Source organism: Eublepharis macularius, chromosome 2, assembly GCF_028583425.1.
Source record: "Eublepharis macularius isolate TG4126 chromosome 2, MPM_Emac_v1.0, whole genome shotgun sequence".
Taxonomy (NCBI): domain Eukaryota; kingdom Metazoa; phylum Chordata; class Lepidosauria; order Squamata; family Eublepharidae; genus Eublepharis; species Eublepharis macularius.
The window spans coordinates 147,923,108-147,941,684 of record NC_072791.1 but is presented as its reverse complement, the minus strand read 5'-3'; the positions used below and the strand labels follow the sequence as shown (position 1 = coordinate 147,941,684).

Below are 18,577 nucleotides of genomic sequence, written 5' to 3'. Positions count from 1 at the left end.
CCTGGCACTGGCTTTGCAGTTTTTTCACAGCCCTGCCCACAATGTAAATTTGAGCTGGAGGGAGTCCTAAGGAGTTGTAGACAGAGATATCCTTGGTGGATCCATAACCAGCCATGATGTTAACCTCTGCCTGTGATAAAAGGATGAAAATACCTGTGATGTCTTCTCTCCCACTTACCACTTCCCTACACTGCTATTTTAGTTTCTTCCATATGCGCCACTCCCAACTGTGCTAGAATATTTCCCAAACAAACCATGCGCATGGCCGCAGGAGAATCCTCACATACCTCCTGCTGCAGGCCTTGTAGAAAAACAGCTTTCTGGCGCAGAGGGTCATGGGTGAGGCCATCACAGAAAGAGACAATGCCATGAGGGAAGTTATGCTGCGTAAGCCATGCCACCACACGATGCTTCTGCATGTCTGGGCGTCCAGTTACATAGATGATCATGTAACCAGAGTCCTGCCAGTGCCTAAAAGAGGAAAGAAGAGATAATTTAGAGATCTGGGTCTGCTGATTCATGGGAACATGACTGCAGCTAGACCATTGGGCTGGGAAAGATGTTGACAAAGTGAGATAATCCAGAACATTCATGGATATTGCTTTTTCGTTCATGTTAAAATAAAATTAAAAGTATTTTTAAAATTAAAATATTTTAAATAAATAAATAGTAAGAACCACCCTTGCAGGATCGGGCCATGTTGTCCAACATTCTATGCCCAACCATGGGTGCATATGTGCCCTTGGGATGCTAGCAATGCCATTACTTGCCTCACAACGTCAACAGCACCAGCGCGCACCTTAGGATCACTGCCCATAATGGAGACACTAGCTGTGAAGGAGCCATCAATACTGAAGACTACACAAGGAGTGGATTTGGCTACCACAGTCAGAAAGCATTCAGCATAGGTGTGATCACCCCTGGGGAAAGAAGTAAAATGGAACTGCCCATCACAACATCTGTCCATACCAGCCCACCATCAGGTCTCCCCACCTTCTCTGAATCAGCAGCATGCAGCAAGAGCATCCCCTAAGCAGCTTAAGAAAACCAATGAAAGGAGTACGCCACTCAATTCAGTTCTTCCTTATTAGCACAAAACATACTACAAAGGCTATCCCTGAAGATGGTATACAAGAATACAAGAATTGCATTTGAACTATGTTTCTGGTCAACAAACACTAACTGAACTGGCTGGCAATAGAAATGTCCACTCACAACAGGGGTCTCACAGTCTCTAGATCAATAAGATATGATGTATGAATGCAGCAGAATGAGAATTCTGAGGAGGAAGAATGGGTTGCACCACATTATACTCATTGTGAATGTGAGGGAGTGGGGGAATGTTGTTATTCCATATAATAACTCAATTATTCCATATAATAACTCAGAGGGAGAAAGGTAGCTCACTCGGCCTTTTACATGCTGTACTGGTTTTGCACTTAGAGGGAATTAATGTATGAGAACTCAGAAAAATGTAATTCTACACCCTCACTCAAAAATGGTACTGTCCATTCCACCCCCTTAACATTTCGCTGCTTCATTTCCAACTTCATTCTGTTGCACAGGTAAACCAGAAAAGAGCATGCCATGCCCAGAGGAGGCTGCTGAAACAGCAGCTGCAGGAGAGGGTTCACATGCTCACCTGACTACCATACGGACAGGGTACATGCCAATGCCCAGCATCTTTTCCTCAGGAAGGGTATAAGAGAGTCTCCCACTGCCACTTGTCACCTCCGTGCCATAGTGCATCCATTTTCCCGAGAGTGGCTGTGCCATGATGTAAATATCCACCTGTGACAAGAGATCAAAGTCAGAACTGTTACACTGTTGCATGTGCCTCTCACTGAGATAAAGGGTATTACAGTCTGTGGTATAGTGGCCAGAGTGATAGATTAGAATCTGGGAGACCCAGGTTCAATTCCTTGGTCTGCCATGGAAGCTTGCTGGATTACCTTGGGCCAGTCACACAATTTCAGTCTACCCTATTCTCACAGAGCTGTTGTTGGGGGGGAAATGAAGAGCGATGTCAACTACTTTGGGTCCCCATTGGAGAGAAAAGTGGAGTATAAATGAAGTAAAATAAAATGTTTAATGCCTTGTCCCTGAGCAAAACTGCTTAGAGTCCCAATGTGGTGTTACAACTACAGAGGAAAAGGTGTGTTTTTCCCCTTAATTCTGAACCTGGTTAAAGTCCTGTTCATAACTGTCTTCCTCTATACCCCCTTCTCAACATTTCTTAGTCTATTGTGAAAATGCATACTCTTTGTCCTCCTCTTTTTTATCCTTCCTAAACCCCCAACTTATATTCCTGGTCTCCTCCATTTGTGATGCCTCCTGCCATCTATGTCTGCTCCATTTTCACTGTGAACTTGTAGCTCATTTGTCCCCCCGCCCCCCGGACCTATTTCTATTCTTCTCCCCAATTCTCATTTCCAAGGATACTCTAGTTTTTGCCTCTGATCTGTTCTGCTGTCCTGCTGGAGATCCTCAGCACAGTTCTGAAATACCGAAGGAAGTGGGAAGCTGGCAGGTGGAGAAGCTCTGGGGAGTGAGAGAAGTTCTACAAGAGGCCCTCTTAACACTGAGTCTTGGCTAACTGTTTTGGCCCCCCAGATAAAAGAACAAAGCACAGACTGAATATATTTTGCCTGAAGAAGGGAAGACTAATGGGAGACATGTTCATGCTCTTCAAAATCAGTCTTCAAGTACCTGGAGGACTATCACGTGGAAGAGGGGCAAAGACTTGTTCTCTAGTGCTCCAGAGGGCAAGGCTAACTCTAATGGACTTAAGGTATGGAAGGAGAGATTTCAGTTGAATGTTACAAGAAAATTCCTTTGTAAGAGCAGCTTAACAATGGAAATGATCAGCTATGCAAAGGCCTCTCCCTCACTGGACCCCTCAAGCAGAGGTTGGACAGCCATCAGTTGGGAATACTCTAGCTCTGAATTTCCTGTATTGACCACAGAGCTGGACTAGATGGCTTCTATGGTTACTTTCCAACTCTATTACTTTGACTCACAACTAACTCAAAATCAGTTCTGATGCCAGTCGCTTCATCAGCTCGCTGCTCCCCTTGATAGCACTTCATCTCCTGTTCAGCCTGTTCATTCCTATCCTTCTCTTTAGCCCCACAAAGCCCCTTCTTTTCTGGCCCTGACAGTAACTCTTCTATGCAGCAGAAAGTTCACTTAAGGAGCCCTGCAGTCATATTGCCTGGCTTCATTCTTTGTGCAATTGCTATTTTCAGAAGGGACTTGTGTGCAGAGTTTAGATATCTACCTGGAATGAGAAGAGTTCATGGCAAACAGTGCTGCTTGCTCAGATCCACACCAGCCCCATTTTCCACCACCCCACCATGATTACCTTCTCCCCAGTTAAAGTCACCACATCCAGTGGCCCATACATGAAGCGTCCACTGAGGACCTGGGGATGTCCCTCACACACCATGACATCACTGGCCCGGTGGTTCGCTGTGACATTCTGGAAAGCAAGAGGTCAGCAGCATTTATTATCCTTGCTTTATAAGAGGGAAAAGTAAAACATAGGAACTGGATCTGGTCACAGAACTACAGCAACAGAGCCAGCTAGAGAATGTAACTATTCCAACTCCTATTTGGGGTGGGGAAACTCTCAGAGTTTACATGCTTGGTGGGGGAGGGGTTGTACAGAGAACTCACCAAACAGTGAGGATCACTGTAACCAGTCTGTGCCTATCTGTTCACAGAAAAACATGCCAACGTGGTATATCAGAAATACAGCAGCAGAACTTTTTTCCCCCATTAGAGACTAACAATACCTTACCTCATAGTTGTTTCTATATTTGGCTACATAGGGGTGTTTTTGTAGAATCAGCAACCATAGAAAAATTACACAGATGCCTTACCTCATGTTAAGATTTCTGTGTCAAAATCACTGTTGTTTTTTTTTTAAAAAAAACACCCCTTGCTTTATTCTACAGGAGAAAGTAGCAATCATCTCCCTGAAAGAGGACAAGAGCCCCAAAGTCTTGACACTGCATCAGACGTCCTTGTTCTCTGAGCCAAATGTCATACCTTCAACATTACTGTAACCACAAGAAAACTGGGGGAAGTTTAATTCAAGAAGTCCTGACATTTTGAAAGTGCCTCTCAAAGAGCCAGTTTGGTGTAGTGGTTAAGAGCATCAGGACTCTAATCTGGAGAACTGGGTATGATTCCTCACTCCTCCTCTTGAAGCCAGCTGGCTGACCTTGGGTTAATCATAGCTCTCAGCCGCACCCTCCTCACAGGGTGATTATCTTCACAGGTTGTGAGGATAATAATAATACACTTTGTAAACTGCTCTGAGTGTGGCATTAAGTAGTCCTGAAGAGCGGTATATAAATCAAATGTTATCATAATGTTATTCTAAACAGCCATTAAAACCCTCAATTGAGCGCTATGACAATGCAGTCTTGAGAAAGTGCCATGCCCTTTTTGTAACAAGTCCCCTTTAGGATACCCACAGCCATCTAGTTCTATCCCATCAGAAAGGCAACTGCTGCAACTTAATTCCCTAGAACCCAAAGATGGTGCCCTTAAATGTGCACACTAGTGTAGAGAAGGAAATCATCTATCAGCAGGACAAATCAGGCATGCACTCATGCAAGCATGAGCTAATGAAGTAATCCCCCCATAATAAATTCTCCACCAAGAAAGCATAAACCTTTTTCTCCAAACACAATTTGCAAACAACATGGTTATGTTCAGTGTGGTTAATGAATTAAAATGGCAACAGTTACATCTGACAGAAATCAGAGTTGTGAATCCCACTGGAAATTACTGCTGACAGAAGGATTTCTGTCAGTGAAGTGTGATAGCTCCCACCCTAAGTTCCTTAAAATGCTGCTCCTGGGGGACAGGGAATTCCTCCCCCCTGCAGGATAGAACGATGTGATAAACAGAAATCTGCCATGGGAGATGGGAAACTGGCAAACATACACACACGCACACCCTTCCATCAATGGAAATGTTCTGCTAGATCCAATCCAGAATATTTGAGCATGCACAGAAAGGATAGCACAGAAAGGATAAAGAATTAGCAAAAGTAGACATGATGAGAACATAGTATCTGTGAGTCTGCCCTTAAGTTATTTTTTGGAAAGGACTAGGATCAGCCCAGGCCCGCTGCCCTAAGTCTTAGTTCCTAGGTCCAAGTAAGAGTCCATATTCCACATATAAGATACAAAGAAGCCACTATGGTGACAGAGCTGCTTACCCGGATTTTTACTTGTGTGCGCTTGCGCTGCCATTTTTCACGAGGAAATGCTGGGCTGTAAATGGAACTCTCCTCATTCTCTGTCACTTGGGGCTGCTCTGTCTCAATAACCTGCAGCAGAAACATCTCAGTGCCAGGCACATTTGCAGGCAACGTTCCACATTTTCAACTACATCCATTTATGCACCCAATAGATTAAAGGGAGAAATTCCCCAACTCCTTCCATCCTGCTTATATCTCCCTCAGAACTGCACAAGGCAATTCCCCTAGCTAGGCCTTTTGATTGCTGTTATTTTTATGAATCAGAAGTCTATGTCCCTAGTACACAGAATTACACTCTCTTTTGTATTCTATCAAAAAACAAATGACTGCTCAGTGCTGTTAGGAGCCCCTGACAGACTCAGGATTGCTCTCCAGCTGAGCAAAAAGGAAATCAAACTCCTCAAAATCCAAGTCTCCCTCCAAATTTCTCACGCGCTTACATTCACCTACTGCCAATGCTGTCTGTTCAAAACTCATCCTCCACAGCTTTTCTTGCATTCACCTGCCTGAGCTAGGGCCGCCTCCCAAAACTTCTTGTTCATCTGCCAGCTCCCTGTCTACACGCAACCATTCCTGGGATAGAGGCACTTCTCTCCTACATCTCACAGGTAGCGGCTCTCGTACCTGGCGCAGGATGAAGGCAGCTACATCAGCACTTTCCCAGTAGCTGGCATGGAAGAGGTGAGGTAGGGTAATGGTGGGAAAGGCTGTCAGTGCCTCTGGGCAATAGAGGGAGTAGTCAATGCGTTTAGCACCCCACCAACGCTCCAGAACTAGAGAGGAAGGGAAGAGCAATTTATTACATGTGCCTATGATGCCCATGCCTTCTTTTCCTCCCCTTGCAGCTGTGACAAACTATTCAATTACATGAATCCTATTGCATTAACTCTATTTTTTCTAACTAGTAAACAATTCCCACATTCTCCTGGTTTTCAGACACATCATGCAAAATAATGCAAGCATTAACAGGGAATCAGCAACATATGCAACTAATCATTTATAGTTTAGAGAAAAAGTACGTAACAGCTTAATTAACAGGCAGTAAATTTAATCTACAAAAAGGAATTCCCGGATGAGATCCAGGATAATAAAGAGAAATTAAAAATGCAGCAAAAAGAAATCAGGGTCCCATACCGCCACTAATGGCACAACCATGATACTGAAACTAATTACGATATGATGGTTCCTTCCATTTAGACCCCAGAGCCAAGGAAAGAATTACGATTGGGGGAAACAACATACTGTGTATTTGCACTTCCCCTTTTCTAGAAACAACTGTGCAGAGCAATACCTGTTCGAATAGAACTGTGACTAGCACATGTAACTACAGTACTACACAAAAAAATATCCCATTTCATTCCACAGCACTTGACCCTGCCCACCTTCTCAACAAAGGCATAATTGCACACATAGCCCCCAAAGGGGACAAGCAACCAATGACAACAGTTCTTGGTTCTCAGTCCCTAAAACCTTTTAATCCTTTTGTGCCCACCCATGCTTCCCTGCAAACCATACAAGGCAACCTAAACAGACTGCTTAACTATCCAGTTTTTGGCTACTGTCGAGCACACCATTAGGCTCCTTTCATTTCATTTACTTCAATGAGACTGAAGCATGAGGTTTCTTGCTACTGTATGGCAGCTGGGATAATTAGTATGGCTCACACTAAATGGGCACACTGTGCTCCTTTTTGTCACTTTCAGAATGTGTTCTGGATTGGAGGGCTTCCCCACAGCCAATAGACTGGGAAAGCCCTCCAATCCAGAACAATTTCTGAAAGCAACAAAAAGGAGCACAATGTGCCCAAGCTATGGAATTGGGCCTTGCAAGTCAAAGAGCACACATTTTCTTGGCAGTATAAAAAGCATTCAACCCTGACAAAATGAACTCCTTTGACTTCACAAACAGGAGCATCATTGTTTGGATTTCTGTCTAAACTGGCCATTGATGTACACAAGAAGGACTGCTGAATACTTCTTGCACTGCTGACAGCAGAGACCCAGCTTTAAATGCCAATGTTTAAGATACAAGGGAGACAGGAAAGAAGCCTCCTCAGATTATTTGTAACCTTCTGAGCAACAGATTTACTAGTACTTCAACACATGAACACATAAAACACACATGCTGTACTCTACTGCTGTGATTAATAACTAATGTTCATTTTAAATGAAAGCATTGATTTAAAAACCATTAAGAGAAAACTTCTGACCTCAACATCCTGCCCAAGCTGGGTAAGACAGCATAAATGGTCTCATATGACAGCATATCCTATCACCCACAGATAGTACGGGATGAACAGCAGATACAGGGGGGCAGACCTGAAATGTGGCAGTATGGAAGAGGGCAAAGGAAAGAAACAGGAAATGGGGTACTCACTTTTGACAACTTCACTGGTGCTAGCTACAGGGACTTCGCTGGAAGATGGTTCATTCCCTTTCCAGAAGCCACCAAAAGCACCGGTTGGGGTAGGCGGTGTCACAAGCTCCAGATCATCCAAGAAGAGGGCAGAGTGAGCTTGTACAGACTCAGCTAAGCCAAGGAGACAGGTAAGCAGAGATATTACTCAACATCCACTAATCATCCCAAGTCCGCTAAATATCCACTGTCTACGGACTCTGCATTCTCCAAACCTAGCTGAGGCATTCTTCACACCTACCAGGGTTGAAGCCTCTTCGAATGTGCTGAGGAGCACAGGAAAGGAACCTGTGTGAATTAATGTGATTGTGCAAGCAGTGCCAATTACCTGGGTCTTTCCCACATACATAGCCATCCTCCTTCCAGGTAACAATTTCATGGGAAAGATCCACATAATCAGCCTCATCCACATAGCAACAATATACACACACATGACCTTGCAGTATGGGATCACATCAACCTGCAACACCTCACAAGCTGCTGGCTACATACATCATATTCAGTATAAAATAGAGCACAGAGTAATCACAAAAGGGAAGAAATTGTTTTTATTTATACTTCATAATGGTCATCCCAAAGACTTTTGCAAGAACATTTAATACATAAAAACATATATGCCTGTATTATAAATAATTAAAAATGGCTAACAAAAATATTTTTAAAATATTAAAAAGGAGGGGCGGGGGAGGAACATAATTCAACAAACACTATAAATTAATTGATGTTGTACCTCCTCCCTTCAAAGGAAGAGAGATGAGCTTTCTAACTGGGGCTGACAGTAGCTGAATTCACTGGAGGAAGTCCCTCCTTTACATCAACCTTTACATTAACTATTTCCTCCTTCAGTCTGGCCAAGCCTTCCAGAAACTGGCTGGGCTAGGACTAATCGCCACTACTGGGAGAGGATAACAAAAACCTCTGCTCATATAGGAATGTGTAAGGAGTCCTTTGGCAGGTGCATGTTTTCCTACCACTGCAGCACAATGACAGGCACAGCTGTTGTGGAAAACAGTGCTTTTTCTTCAAAAGAGATACCAATATTCATGATGTTCTCCACCTTGAGGGCGCAAGCCCACTGGGCAAAATAAGTGGTAGTACTGCAGAAAGAGGTGCCAGTACTGTGTACTGGTACATTATCACCAGAAATAAAGCCCTGGTAAAAGACCAGCTTCCTGTTGAAACTCAGAAAGACCAGGCATGGTTTATGACCTTTGCTGGCTTATAGCTGAAGCAAGAATTACAGCCCTGAGAATTCTTCTCTGTCTCAGATTGTACTCCAGGCTGGAGAAGAACTCCTTCCTGCTTGACCCTTTCATTCAACCTGGCTGTGGTGGAAGCAGAAGTCACACGGCAGTCATTCTGGAGACACCCTGGAGCCTTGGCTGCTGCTACAGCAACATCTCAGGTGTCAAGCCCTGAAATATCTCGATTCCAAGACAATTAGACATTCTTACTAATGGCCAAGGCATCCTGGGAAAATGTTTCTGAGTGCTCCTGGGGCTTGAGATGCTTTCATAACAACAGCACTCCAGGTGCCGGGGTGGGAGGACTTGCAAGGAGGTCTCCAAGGAGATCTCCCTAATGCTTTCAGTACCAGGTAAATAGGAAGAGAACAGGGGTAGCAACACAGGGTGGCTGGGGGCAGAGATTCAGACCTCCCTACCACCCAAGTGAAGAGACTGAATTTCAGAACTGCTTTTTTTAAAAAAAAAATCAAGCTGCTTTCTCATTTTCTTTTTAAACTAGCTGTTTGTCAAGCCACTTCTGAGCTGGAGAAGATCACCTCTCACTACTTAACAACTGAGGTCCTACAGCAGATATTGCTCCTATTCACAGTTGTGCCCCGGTTTTTTAAAAGCAGCTCTAATCCATCTGTTAAAAAACAGGCTATTGTTTTACAACATTGGAATAATAAAGAACCATTCAATATCACATCTCAATGCTCCCTACATCTGATACACGTTCTGTCCTCCTCTTTACTTCACTGCTATTACAGCAAATTACTCTACATCCGTATCCTCCAACGAAACAGTATCTAAGGAAGTAAAATTTCCCCAGCACTCCCAAGGCTGACCCTTCATGGTTCTTCTTACCCAATGAAGTGGATGAGCCATCTCCCAACGGGTATTTCTGATAGCGGGGAATGGCAAAGGGCGGCATAGCATGAAACTGTTGGGCCAGGAGAGGTTCCAGACGGGAGGCACAGGGATCAGCTGCATGAAACAAGTTGTAGACCTGTTCACAGGCTGGATGCATCTGGGCCACTGTGAAGACGAGAGAAGTCATGTGAAATCCTGCATTAACTAGAAGGGAAAGCAAGAAGATGGGGAAAACATGGAAGGAGTAAAAAGGTCCTTACCATCCATGGCTGGCATCACTGTCTTACGCAGTGCAAGCACAAGTCCCAAGGGTGAGCCAAACAAGAAGAAACCAGACACCTTGAATTCCAGTTTTCCAACTGTGTTTGTCCCCTCAAAAGTCTCTGTCATTGAGGACGAGGAATTACTGCTACGCCGAGGGTCTCCTTCTGCCTCTGAAGCAGGCATGCTAGCCTGCAGGCTGGGAACAGAAGACTTGGGTCACTGCTAGGAAACAGACCACAAGTTTCTTCCACTGGTACCACTTTCTCAGTTAAGGGCATATTTAGGATCTCCCTAGAGCAGGGTTTTTAATTTGGTTGGGGAGAGGTTTGCTGTTGTGATCTGTCCATGTTTTATCCCATTTCTTCTGCATGAAACACAGTTCACAAGAGAAGCACAACTTGGACATGATTTCCTCAGACAGAAATTCTGGGCTACCTCCCTCTCCCCAGGCATTTCCACCTACTCACATGATCAGGGTTACATTTTTTTAAAAAAAAATTGTGCAGTTCTACAGTCTTCAATCTCAAGTAATCTAGGTCAAAGTTTCTGCTCCCCCCTCCATTTCTGACACACTGCACCTAACTTATTGGGGTACATGGATGTGCCTGGATGCAATCAGTACTATGGGGAGGGGGAGAGAAATATCAATCAATGTTCAAAGAGGAGAACTGTGGGGAGGCAATAGTGCACATGAACAGTACACACAAAGATGAGCACAATAAAGACAGCATGGAATGCTGGAGAAATGAAATTTCTCCCTATGGCTGAGGGGCAAACTACACCTTCATATTGCAGCTGCAAAATGCCCTTCAGAGAGGAGATAATTTGCTCTGGAGGAGGAAATTTTTAACCCTTCTCCTGCCAAATGTTTCCCTTCACAATCTGTCCACCCTCCCTTTGCCTCACAAGCATGGGTCCACAACTTCAGGGTAACAAAAGCTGGAAGAGGTGTACTGGGAGGAAAAGCAGCTGGCAAGGGAAGAGATAGGTACTCTCTTCCTTTCCATTCTTCCTCCACTTCATTTTACCCAGCTGCAGTGGAAGTTGCCTCTACAGCTGCTGAATTTCACATAAAGGAATACTTTAGGAAGCTAAATCAACCTGTTCTGTGGAATCTCTTTAGAGACTAATTATGTGGCCCTTTTAAATCAAGTGTTTGATATGTTAGGCTAGCACACACTTCACAACACTTCTATCCCTGACCAATCCAACTTTCAGCTCTGTCAGAGGCCCCACTTCTCATACCCACTCACCTGGACAAGAACTGATGCTGCTGTTGCAGAGAATCCACCTCCGGTGCCATGTTGTTGTCATTGCATTTCTGGGTAGAAAGGAGCCCAGATGGCTCAGGGCTGGCACGGCCCCACAACACTTCTGCCTTCTCAAGCAATGGATCTCGCACCACAGAAACCTCAGGAGAAAGCAGGTCAGCATTCTGGAGAAAAATGGCAAAGCAATACACACACACTGAGGAAATATGAAAGCCTTTTATATCATGAAGTAATGAGAATCCAAGACACCTCAAATCAGATGGAAACTGTGTGGGCTTGACAGTTGTACACCAGTCTAGGAAACCTCAGGTAAACAATATCTGGATTGCTCAGCACTACAATTGACCAACAAGAAATCCTGTCGTCGTCCCCACACCTCCTTTGTTCCATTCTTTGCCTTATAAGCATATTTCCTTAGAGAAAAGGGTAGGAAGCTGCCCTCATTACTTATTGCATGATATACTCATAGGCCCAGGGACTGACCATGCTGCCGCGGCGGCTGCTCCCACGGCTCCCTGCCCCTCCAGCTCTACTGTGGCACAGTGCATCAAAGGCCAGGATTCCCCCAACACAATCACCAATCAGCAGCACCTATAAAAGAAAACACACACACACACAGGCTTAAGAAGCTGTCTCAGTAGTCAATGCATAAACACAACATCAGCAGCCTCGTAAGTGACACCAGAGAATTAGAAAAATATTCTCAGTTGCTTCCTCGCAAGACCCTCCACTAAGAACTACTTGCCTGACAGAGCTGAGAGATTTTTCAAGATGCCAAGCTACTTGTCTGGCTCTCTGCTGAAACTGACAATCAGGGATACACTCATATTGCAGAGGCTTCTGCTTGTAAGAGATTGATACCAGTGGTCTGGGCACCTACAACTTTGTAATTGACAAAAGACCATGGGATAAAGCTTTCAAAGTAGTCCACTTAATACCTGCTGAGGAACCCTGAAAATCTGAGCTCTCTTTTTGCAAACAAGCTTAAGTTTCTAAAACTTAAGATGGTAAGAAAAAACCCTGAAATTACACATATATCAAGAGATGCCAGCAGGAATCCTGGGAACTGCAGTTTCATTAAAAGGATAGGGCTGTGTAATACAGAAGGTTGAGCAACTTTCCAAAGACACTGGTTTAAATATACAATATATTCACTCAGAAATTAGGAAATTGAGAAACTTCAATTGATCCATGGCACTCAACAGGTCCCTGTACCTCTGCTTCTAAACACCTATTGTCCCAATATTGGCTGATTCTGCACACATTGGATAATGCACTTCCAATCCTCTTTATAGATCATTTGGAGCGGATTTTTTCATGTGCGGAACAAAAAATCCACCTCAAACGATTGATAAAGTGCATTGAAAGTGCATTATCCAACGTGTGCGGAATCAGCCACTATCTAATATCCCTGCCCCCAAACAAGAGCTTCTATTTCTATTTAAAAATAAAATAAAACTTGACACCACCACAGATTAAATAAAGGTTTTTGTATCATTTTCCCAATTGGAGTATTTGGGTCTTAGAACTTTAGTTCTCTATTATAGTATTCCAGATTACCTCATTTCACTGTCTACACCAAGAATACCCAACCCTCTCACCTGGCCACAGAAGCCAGTGCCATCAGGAGAGTGGATGAAGTTAGCATAGGCCTGGTTGGTACGGGAAATAACTGTTGCGACAGCATTCTGGTAGCTGCCTGAAGAGGTGGCCAGGAGTGGCAAAGCAGCCAGCGGTATATGATCCTGGCTGCTGGATAGACTGTCGCCATCGTGACTGTAAGGGCTGAGTCTGAGAAGAACGAGATGTGAGAATTGATCGGGACACAATTCAGACTGAAGATCTAATAACCCAAGTCTTGGCACAGAGCTCAGAAGGGGCCTCTTTGCCATGATTAGCCAATCACCTTCTAGAAAAACAGGGGTACAGCCTATCACATCAATGGCCAATCAGAAAGGGGGGCACTCTAAAGAGAAAGGCTTGTGCCACCAGTCCTGATTCCCTGAAAGGTAGCTGAAGCAAACTTCCACCCCAGAATCAGATGTTCCAAAGTAGCTGGAGGAAGACAGCCAATGAACTCCTGCTATTCCTGTCAAAGTCTCCAGCCTTCCCCCAAAAGCACAGCTCCCCTTCACTTACTCTCAGTTGCACATCTCTAAACATACTCCACCATAAACATCCTTGCCATCAAGCATCCCCATTTTAAAGAGCTATCATTGCTGTGATGGATCCCCATGTCCCTTGCAACCCTCCACACACAGCTCCAGGGAGCTTTCAGCTCTGCCCCATGAGGTGTTCAGGAGCCTAACAGACATGCTTCCTACTTGGAGACAAGGGCATAGGCAGCAGCACAGATAGGTGGACAGGGCACCAGGCGTAGTGCAATGTGCCCTAATGCCTCAGGGAAATGCAGGCGGGTGACTGAGTCCAAGGTGGCGGTGAGCGTCTGCACGTCAGCCTGCTTAGAGCCTGGTTCTCCCACACCTTGATCTAGGATGTTGCCACTGTGCAGGATCAGGAAGAGTGCATGGATACGGCATGCCCTAGAGAGATCTTCTGGACCAGCCTAAGGAAAAAGAAATAGGGATGAATCAGGGACGTAACTGCAATAGAAGTGAGAATGGAACTGCTATCACTTCAGCCACCATCATGTGTTCTATGCAATGTGTTCTGTGCAATGACTGTATGAGCTTTCTTAGCCTCATCTTGGGCTTTCTCAATTTCTGTCCCAGAGGAACAGAAAGGCATCATCTTTATTAACCTTCAGGAACTAAAGCAGAATACTCTTGGATTTGTTTTAATTTGCTGATTAAGGGGTTTGTGTGTTGGTGTTCTGAACTGTTCTGTAGAAGAGCAAGATTTGAGTCCAGTAGCCCCTTAAAGATCAATAAGATTTTCAGGGTATACATTTTTGCAGACTGAGATGATACTTAGCAATACTGAGTACTGCTGGGGGAGGGGGGCTCTCCCAAGTACTGACGGAGAAATTGCTGGAAATCAGTGCAACTTTGTAAGTACTGACACCCCCATTTTTTATATAAGAAAAGCACTGAGATTTTGAGACTCAAAGCTCCCTTTGTTGAATTGTATCTTCAACTTGAATCTTGCTGTTCTACTGCAGACCAACACAACTACCCACCTGAACTGTTCTGTGTTACTGGTATTTTGACTGGTAGCAAATACGTCTATAATGACGATGATAAAGCTGTTTTTATAGTCTGTATGGTTCTTAATTACTGTATGCCTTGTAGGCATTTTAGTAAGCCACCTCGAACTGTTTTTTCTGGGAACTGTGGAGTATAAAGTAATTCAAATAAATAAAGAAACGGAAGAATACAGCTGAGTCCCATGCAGACCAGCCTGGGCACTTGGTAGAGAGTGGTGCTGTGCATCGCCAAGCTGCCACCTGTAGTTCTGCATTGTGATTCTGAAAGCATCAAAGCAGGAAGACAGCATGGTGGATAAACTCACCTCTGGTTGGCCTGGCATAGTGATTTCATCACTATCTGGCTTGGCTGCACCAGTGGCATCAGCTGCAAAGACACAAACCATGAGTTGCTTTCATTCTTAAACAATGCAGGCTCTAAATGACACGGAGGATGGCAATCACCAAGTAAAGAAGAATGGGCCCCCATGAGAAAGCGTTCTGTTGCCAGAAACCCATATTCTGGCAATGATGAGTAGAGCGTCTGTGAAGCCAAATGGCTGGTATTTTGCTGCAAAGGGAGGATATAGCATGCAATATAAAATCCAACAGCGCATGCAGAATCCTGAGTATTTCAGTATTTGGGTTTCTTTGTTCAAAGCAACTTCCTAGCCCACATGGTACCAGAGAAAGCCTCAAAATACACCGGCAGTTTTTGCAAACGGCACAAAAAACAACACATTCTGGAGGAGGGCTCCAGTGGCCAGAAGAAAGGAAGTAGGGAGAGGCAAAAGACTAAGGAATTTGCAGTCCTCTTCAATTCATAGAAAAGTGTGGTGGGAGAAGAGCACCAAATACTTTAAAAGGAATCTATCACTAATATAACTCTTGCACAATAAAATTATGTCAAGCATGAAAAACTCTCTATATACATTTGATCTATTTTTAGAATGTATGTTATTTACAGAATCTGTGGTACCTGAACAGGCAATCTCGAATCTATAAGCACAGATTTCCAGAAGCCCAAATGGTAACAGCTGGATACACCTACAGATGATACTCTAGCATGGAACATATAAGCTGCTCTCTTACCAAGAACATCATGCTCACTGGGCCGTTCTAGAGTATCGAGAAAATCATTGGAGTTCCACTTAGTAATTTCTTTTGCAAAAACATCGTCACTGTCAGAGAGATCCTCTAAGGAAAGAAAAGTCAGTGAGAGGTATACATGGCAGAGGCACTGTGAATCTCTCTCACACATACACAGAGTGCCTACATCCACAGACTTTCTAGATATGAAGAGTTGCCTTATGATGTGGACCACTGATCAATCTAGCCCAATACCATACTATTTACTCTGACAGATAACATATCTTGAAGGTCATAGGCAGAAGTCTTCCCCAGTCTTGCTATCTGCAATTTTCCAGTAGAAATTGGACTGGGGGGGGCAGTTATACATGCAAAGCAATAGGCTAAAGCCTATATTTACATATATGTGCACAGACACATCTATACAAAGAACAGAGATTAGAGATTTTGATATTTCCTTATGCATATATACCTACACTTATTCCTCTGCTAAGTCTAAAGGAATATATGGGAGATAAATCCAAACACATTGCTACACATAAAACATACTAGAAGACCAATTCACATATATCCTTGTGACCACAAGTAGAGAAGACACTTGAAGAAGCCTACAGGTGCATGTAATAACCCCTCAACTACAGACACCCACAGATGGCCCTCTTCCAACTCCAAGCCCTCTCAGGGCCAAGCTACAAGTGATGAATGACACTTGAACGGCAAGTGGATTGAGTGGAGAGCAAGTGGAGGGCAAGTGAACAGGGAGAAATACACTTGCCGTTCAAGTGTCATTTGTCACTTGTAGTTTGGCCCTCAGAAGCAAACATGCTCACAAAACATCTCTTATCCAAAAACACATACCATGAGCATCAAAAAATTCCTCCTCAGAGCTGTTCTCAGAGTCCCGTGCAATATTTTGCATTCGCCACTCCGATAAGCTGTGGGGAGACACTCCAGCTGTAAAGAGATCATAGTTGAAGAGACCTATAGCACTCATTCTGTGAAAGACCAGCAATAACCAGATAATCTCCTCAGATTTAAAAGAAACCTATATTATTCCATCCCAGCACAACCTTTTACAAATAACCCAAAACTTCCATGCAAATAGTCAGCTTCCTATCATAAGCTGTGTACAGGCGATTAGTTTTATGCAGCAACATGAGCTGGCTCTCCCTTGCTGCATCTGGCATTCTGTATTGTCTACAAATATGACAGGCGAGGGAAGACAGCTCCCCGAGTTTTCCAGAATTTTAAATGCAGCAGGTTCACTTCATTCCATACAACCAAATGAAATGGTCAAATTGACTAAACCAGCAAATGAGGCTGATCTAGTCAATGTCACCTGGAAGTTTGGCATGTTTTTCACTCCTCTTTTTTAAGTCTGTCATTCCAATGTACTAAAAGAAAAATTAAAAACACTCTCCAAAGTGTTCCAGGCACAGTGAAGCTGGAAGAGAGAAACCATGCTACTATCATGGATACTACCTAATAGGGGCCCATATTACATACTGAAATGTATACAACATATACTGCTGCAGTGCTGATCTTGTTTGTGGCAGGCTTATATTCATTTTTCCTGGTCACTTGCATTACAGAAACCTGCAAAGGCAGCTTGACCAGAGACTATGGAAGACACACACACAAAAAATGTCTCATAGGTAACAACAGCTCTACTTTACCTGCTCTGATTCTCTGAACATCTATTATCTACACATAGCCACAGAACACTAGGACTGCAATCTAACAGAAGGTCATATTGCTCAGTTCCTCCCTGCCATATATACACGTTAAATTAATCCACATAATCTAAATTATAGATCGGAAGCATGAAAATGTTGCTCAACATGAAGCTGGTGCCTGTACAGTTCAAAAATTAGTTTAACAAAAGTATTCTGGCTGCATTAAAAAACAAGTGACACAAGCTGCATATTGCAAACAAAGACAGGCAAGCAAGTGCCACTACTCAATCCAATCACAGGGAAAAAATCCATCACAATCCCCACGCAGCCATCAGAGAGTTCCCAGGTGTCAGGCTAAGCCTAAGACAAGATAAAAATCTTGGCCCTGTAACACAAAATCCAGTGAACCCAACAGCCTGACTCCAGCTGCAGAGAGCTCTGATGCCTTGAAACAGGAAAAGACACCCCCCAAAACACACACACACACACACACACACACACACACACACACACACACACACACACACACACACACACACACACACACACACACACACACACACAGAGTTCTCTGAGCTTCTCTTTGCTTATGCCTGCAATTCTTATTCACCTGCATGCTGAGAAGAGTAGGAAGAGCGAGAAGTTGCTGACCACTGCTTGGCAAATGCTTCATCTCGTGACATCTCAGGAGTTCTCAGGCTTGTTGTGCTCTCCTGCTTCTCTTGGTCGCCCGGCTCAGCCTGGCCCTCGGGGCTGGGGGAGGCCGTGTCCGTGGCAGGCTCCATGCACTTGGCCATCTTCTGGGCCAACATGAGTGCTGTCTCTTCCTCCAGCCTCCGGATATCATCCATAGTGAGGTCTATCCATTCATCCTGCCAACACCAGGCCTGCCGGTGTGCTCGCAGCATCACCTTCCGCAGACCTGCAGGGGATGTCAGGAGTTGCCACTGCCCAGCTCATCCCACCAACCCCATACAAATCACAGCTCATCCCTCCAACTGGTTTTATTTATGATTTGGCCTTGCTCCATCCCCAGTGTATTGAGAGACTACTCTGACTTCTTTCCCTCCATAAATTTTTCCTCAGCTATAAAAAACATTAAAATCCAGGTCACATTTACAATGAAATCCAGCTTTAGAGAACAAGGAGCAGGGCATGGGACCATATGCACCCCTCCAATCAGTGCCCTTGTGTGGATACCCTCCCATTCCCCACTTGGTTTTGGAATTATATTTAACTATGCTCTTAAACTCACTTTGGGAGGCTATTTTTAATCAGGGGATTTCAACAGCATGACTAGATTCTTATCAACCCAGCCTGGTAATAGCTGACCATAACAC

The 18,577-nt window shown here is 44.1% G+C and overlaps 1 protein-coding gene across 1 annotated transcript in view; it reads right to left on the bottom strand.

Moving 5' to 3' along the window:
- PITPNM1 (phosphatidylinositol transfer protein membrane associated 1) overlaps positions 1-18,577 on the bottom strand; it is a 30,091-nt gene that overhangs the window by 3,131 nt on the left and 8,383 nt on the right. Inside the window, exons 6-23 of the mRNA XM_054970552.1 lie at positions 17,848-18,159; positions 16,420-16,515; positions 15,565-15,669; positions 14,799-14,860; positions 13,652-13,893; positions 12,929-13,118; positions 11,811-11,918; positions 11,310-11,491; positions 10,053-10,252; positions 9,787-9,957; positions 7,655-7,807; positions 5,903-6,051; positions 5,237-5,347; positions 3,365-3,481; positions 1,643-1,791; positions 771-920; positions 288-471; positions 2-130 (exon numbers count right to left, since the gene is read on the bottom strand). Of these exons, the coding sequence (XP_054826527.1) occupies positions 2-130; positions 288-471; positions 771-920; positions 1,643-1,791; positions 3,365-3,481; positions 5,237-5,347; positions 5,903-6,051; positions 7,655-7,807; positions 9,787-9,957; positions 10,053-10,252; positions 11,310-11,491; positions 11,811-11,918; positions 12,929-13,118; positions 13,652-13,893; positions 14,799-14,860; positions 15,565-15,669; positions 16,420-16,515; positions 17,848-18,159 (2,810 nt within the window). The remainder of the gene's footprint in view (position 1; positions 131-287; positions 472-770; positions 921-1,642; positions 1,792-3,364; positions 3,482-5,236; positions 5,348-5,902; positions 6,052-7,654; positions 7,808-9,786; positions 9,958-10,052; positions 10,253-11,309; positions 11,492-11,810; positions 11,919-12,928; positions 13,119-13,651; positions 13,894-14,798; positions 14,861-15,564; positions 15,670-16,419; positions 16,516-17,847; positions 18,160-18,577) is intronic.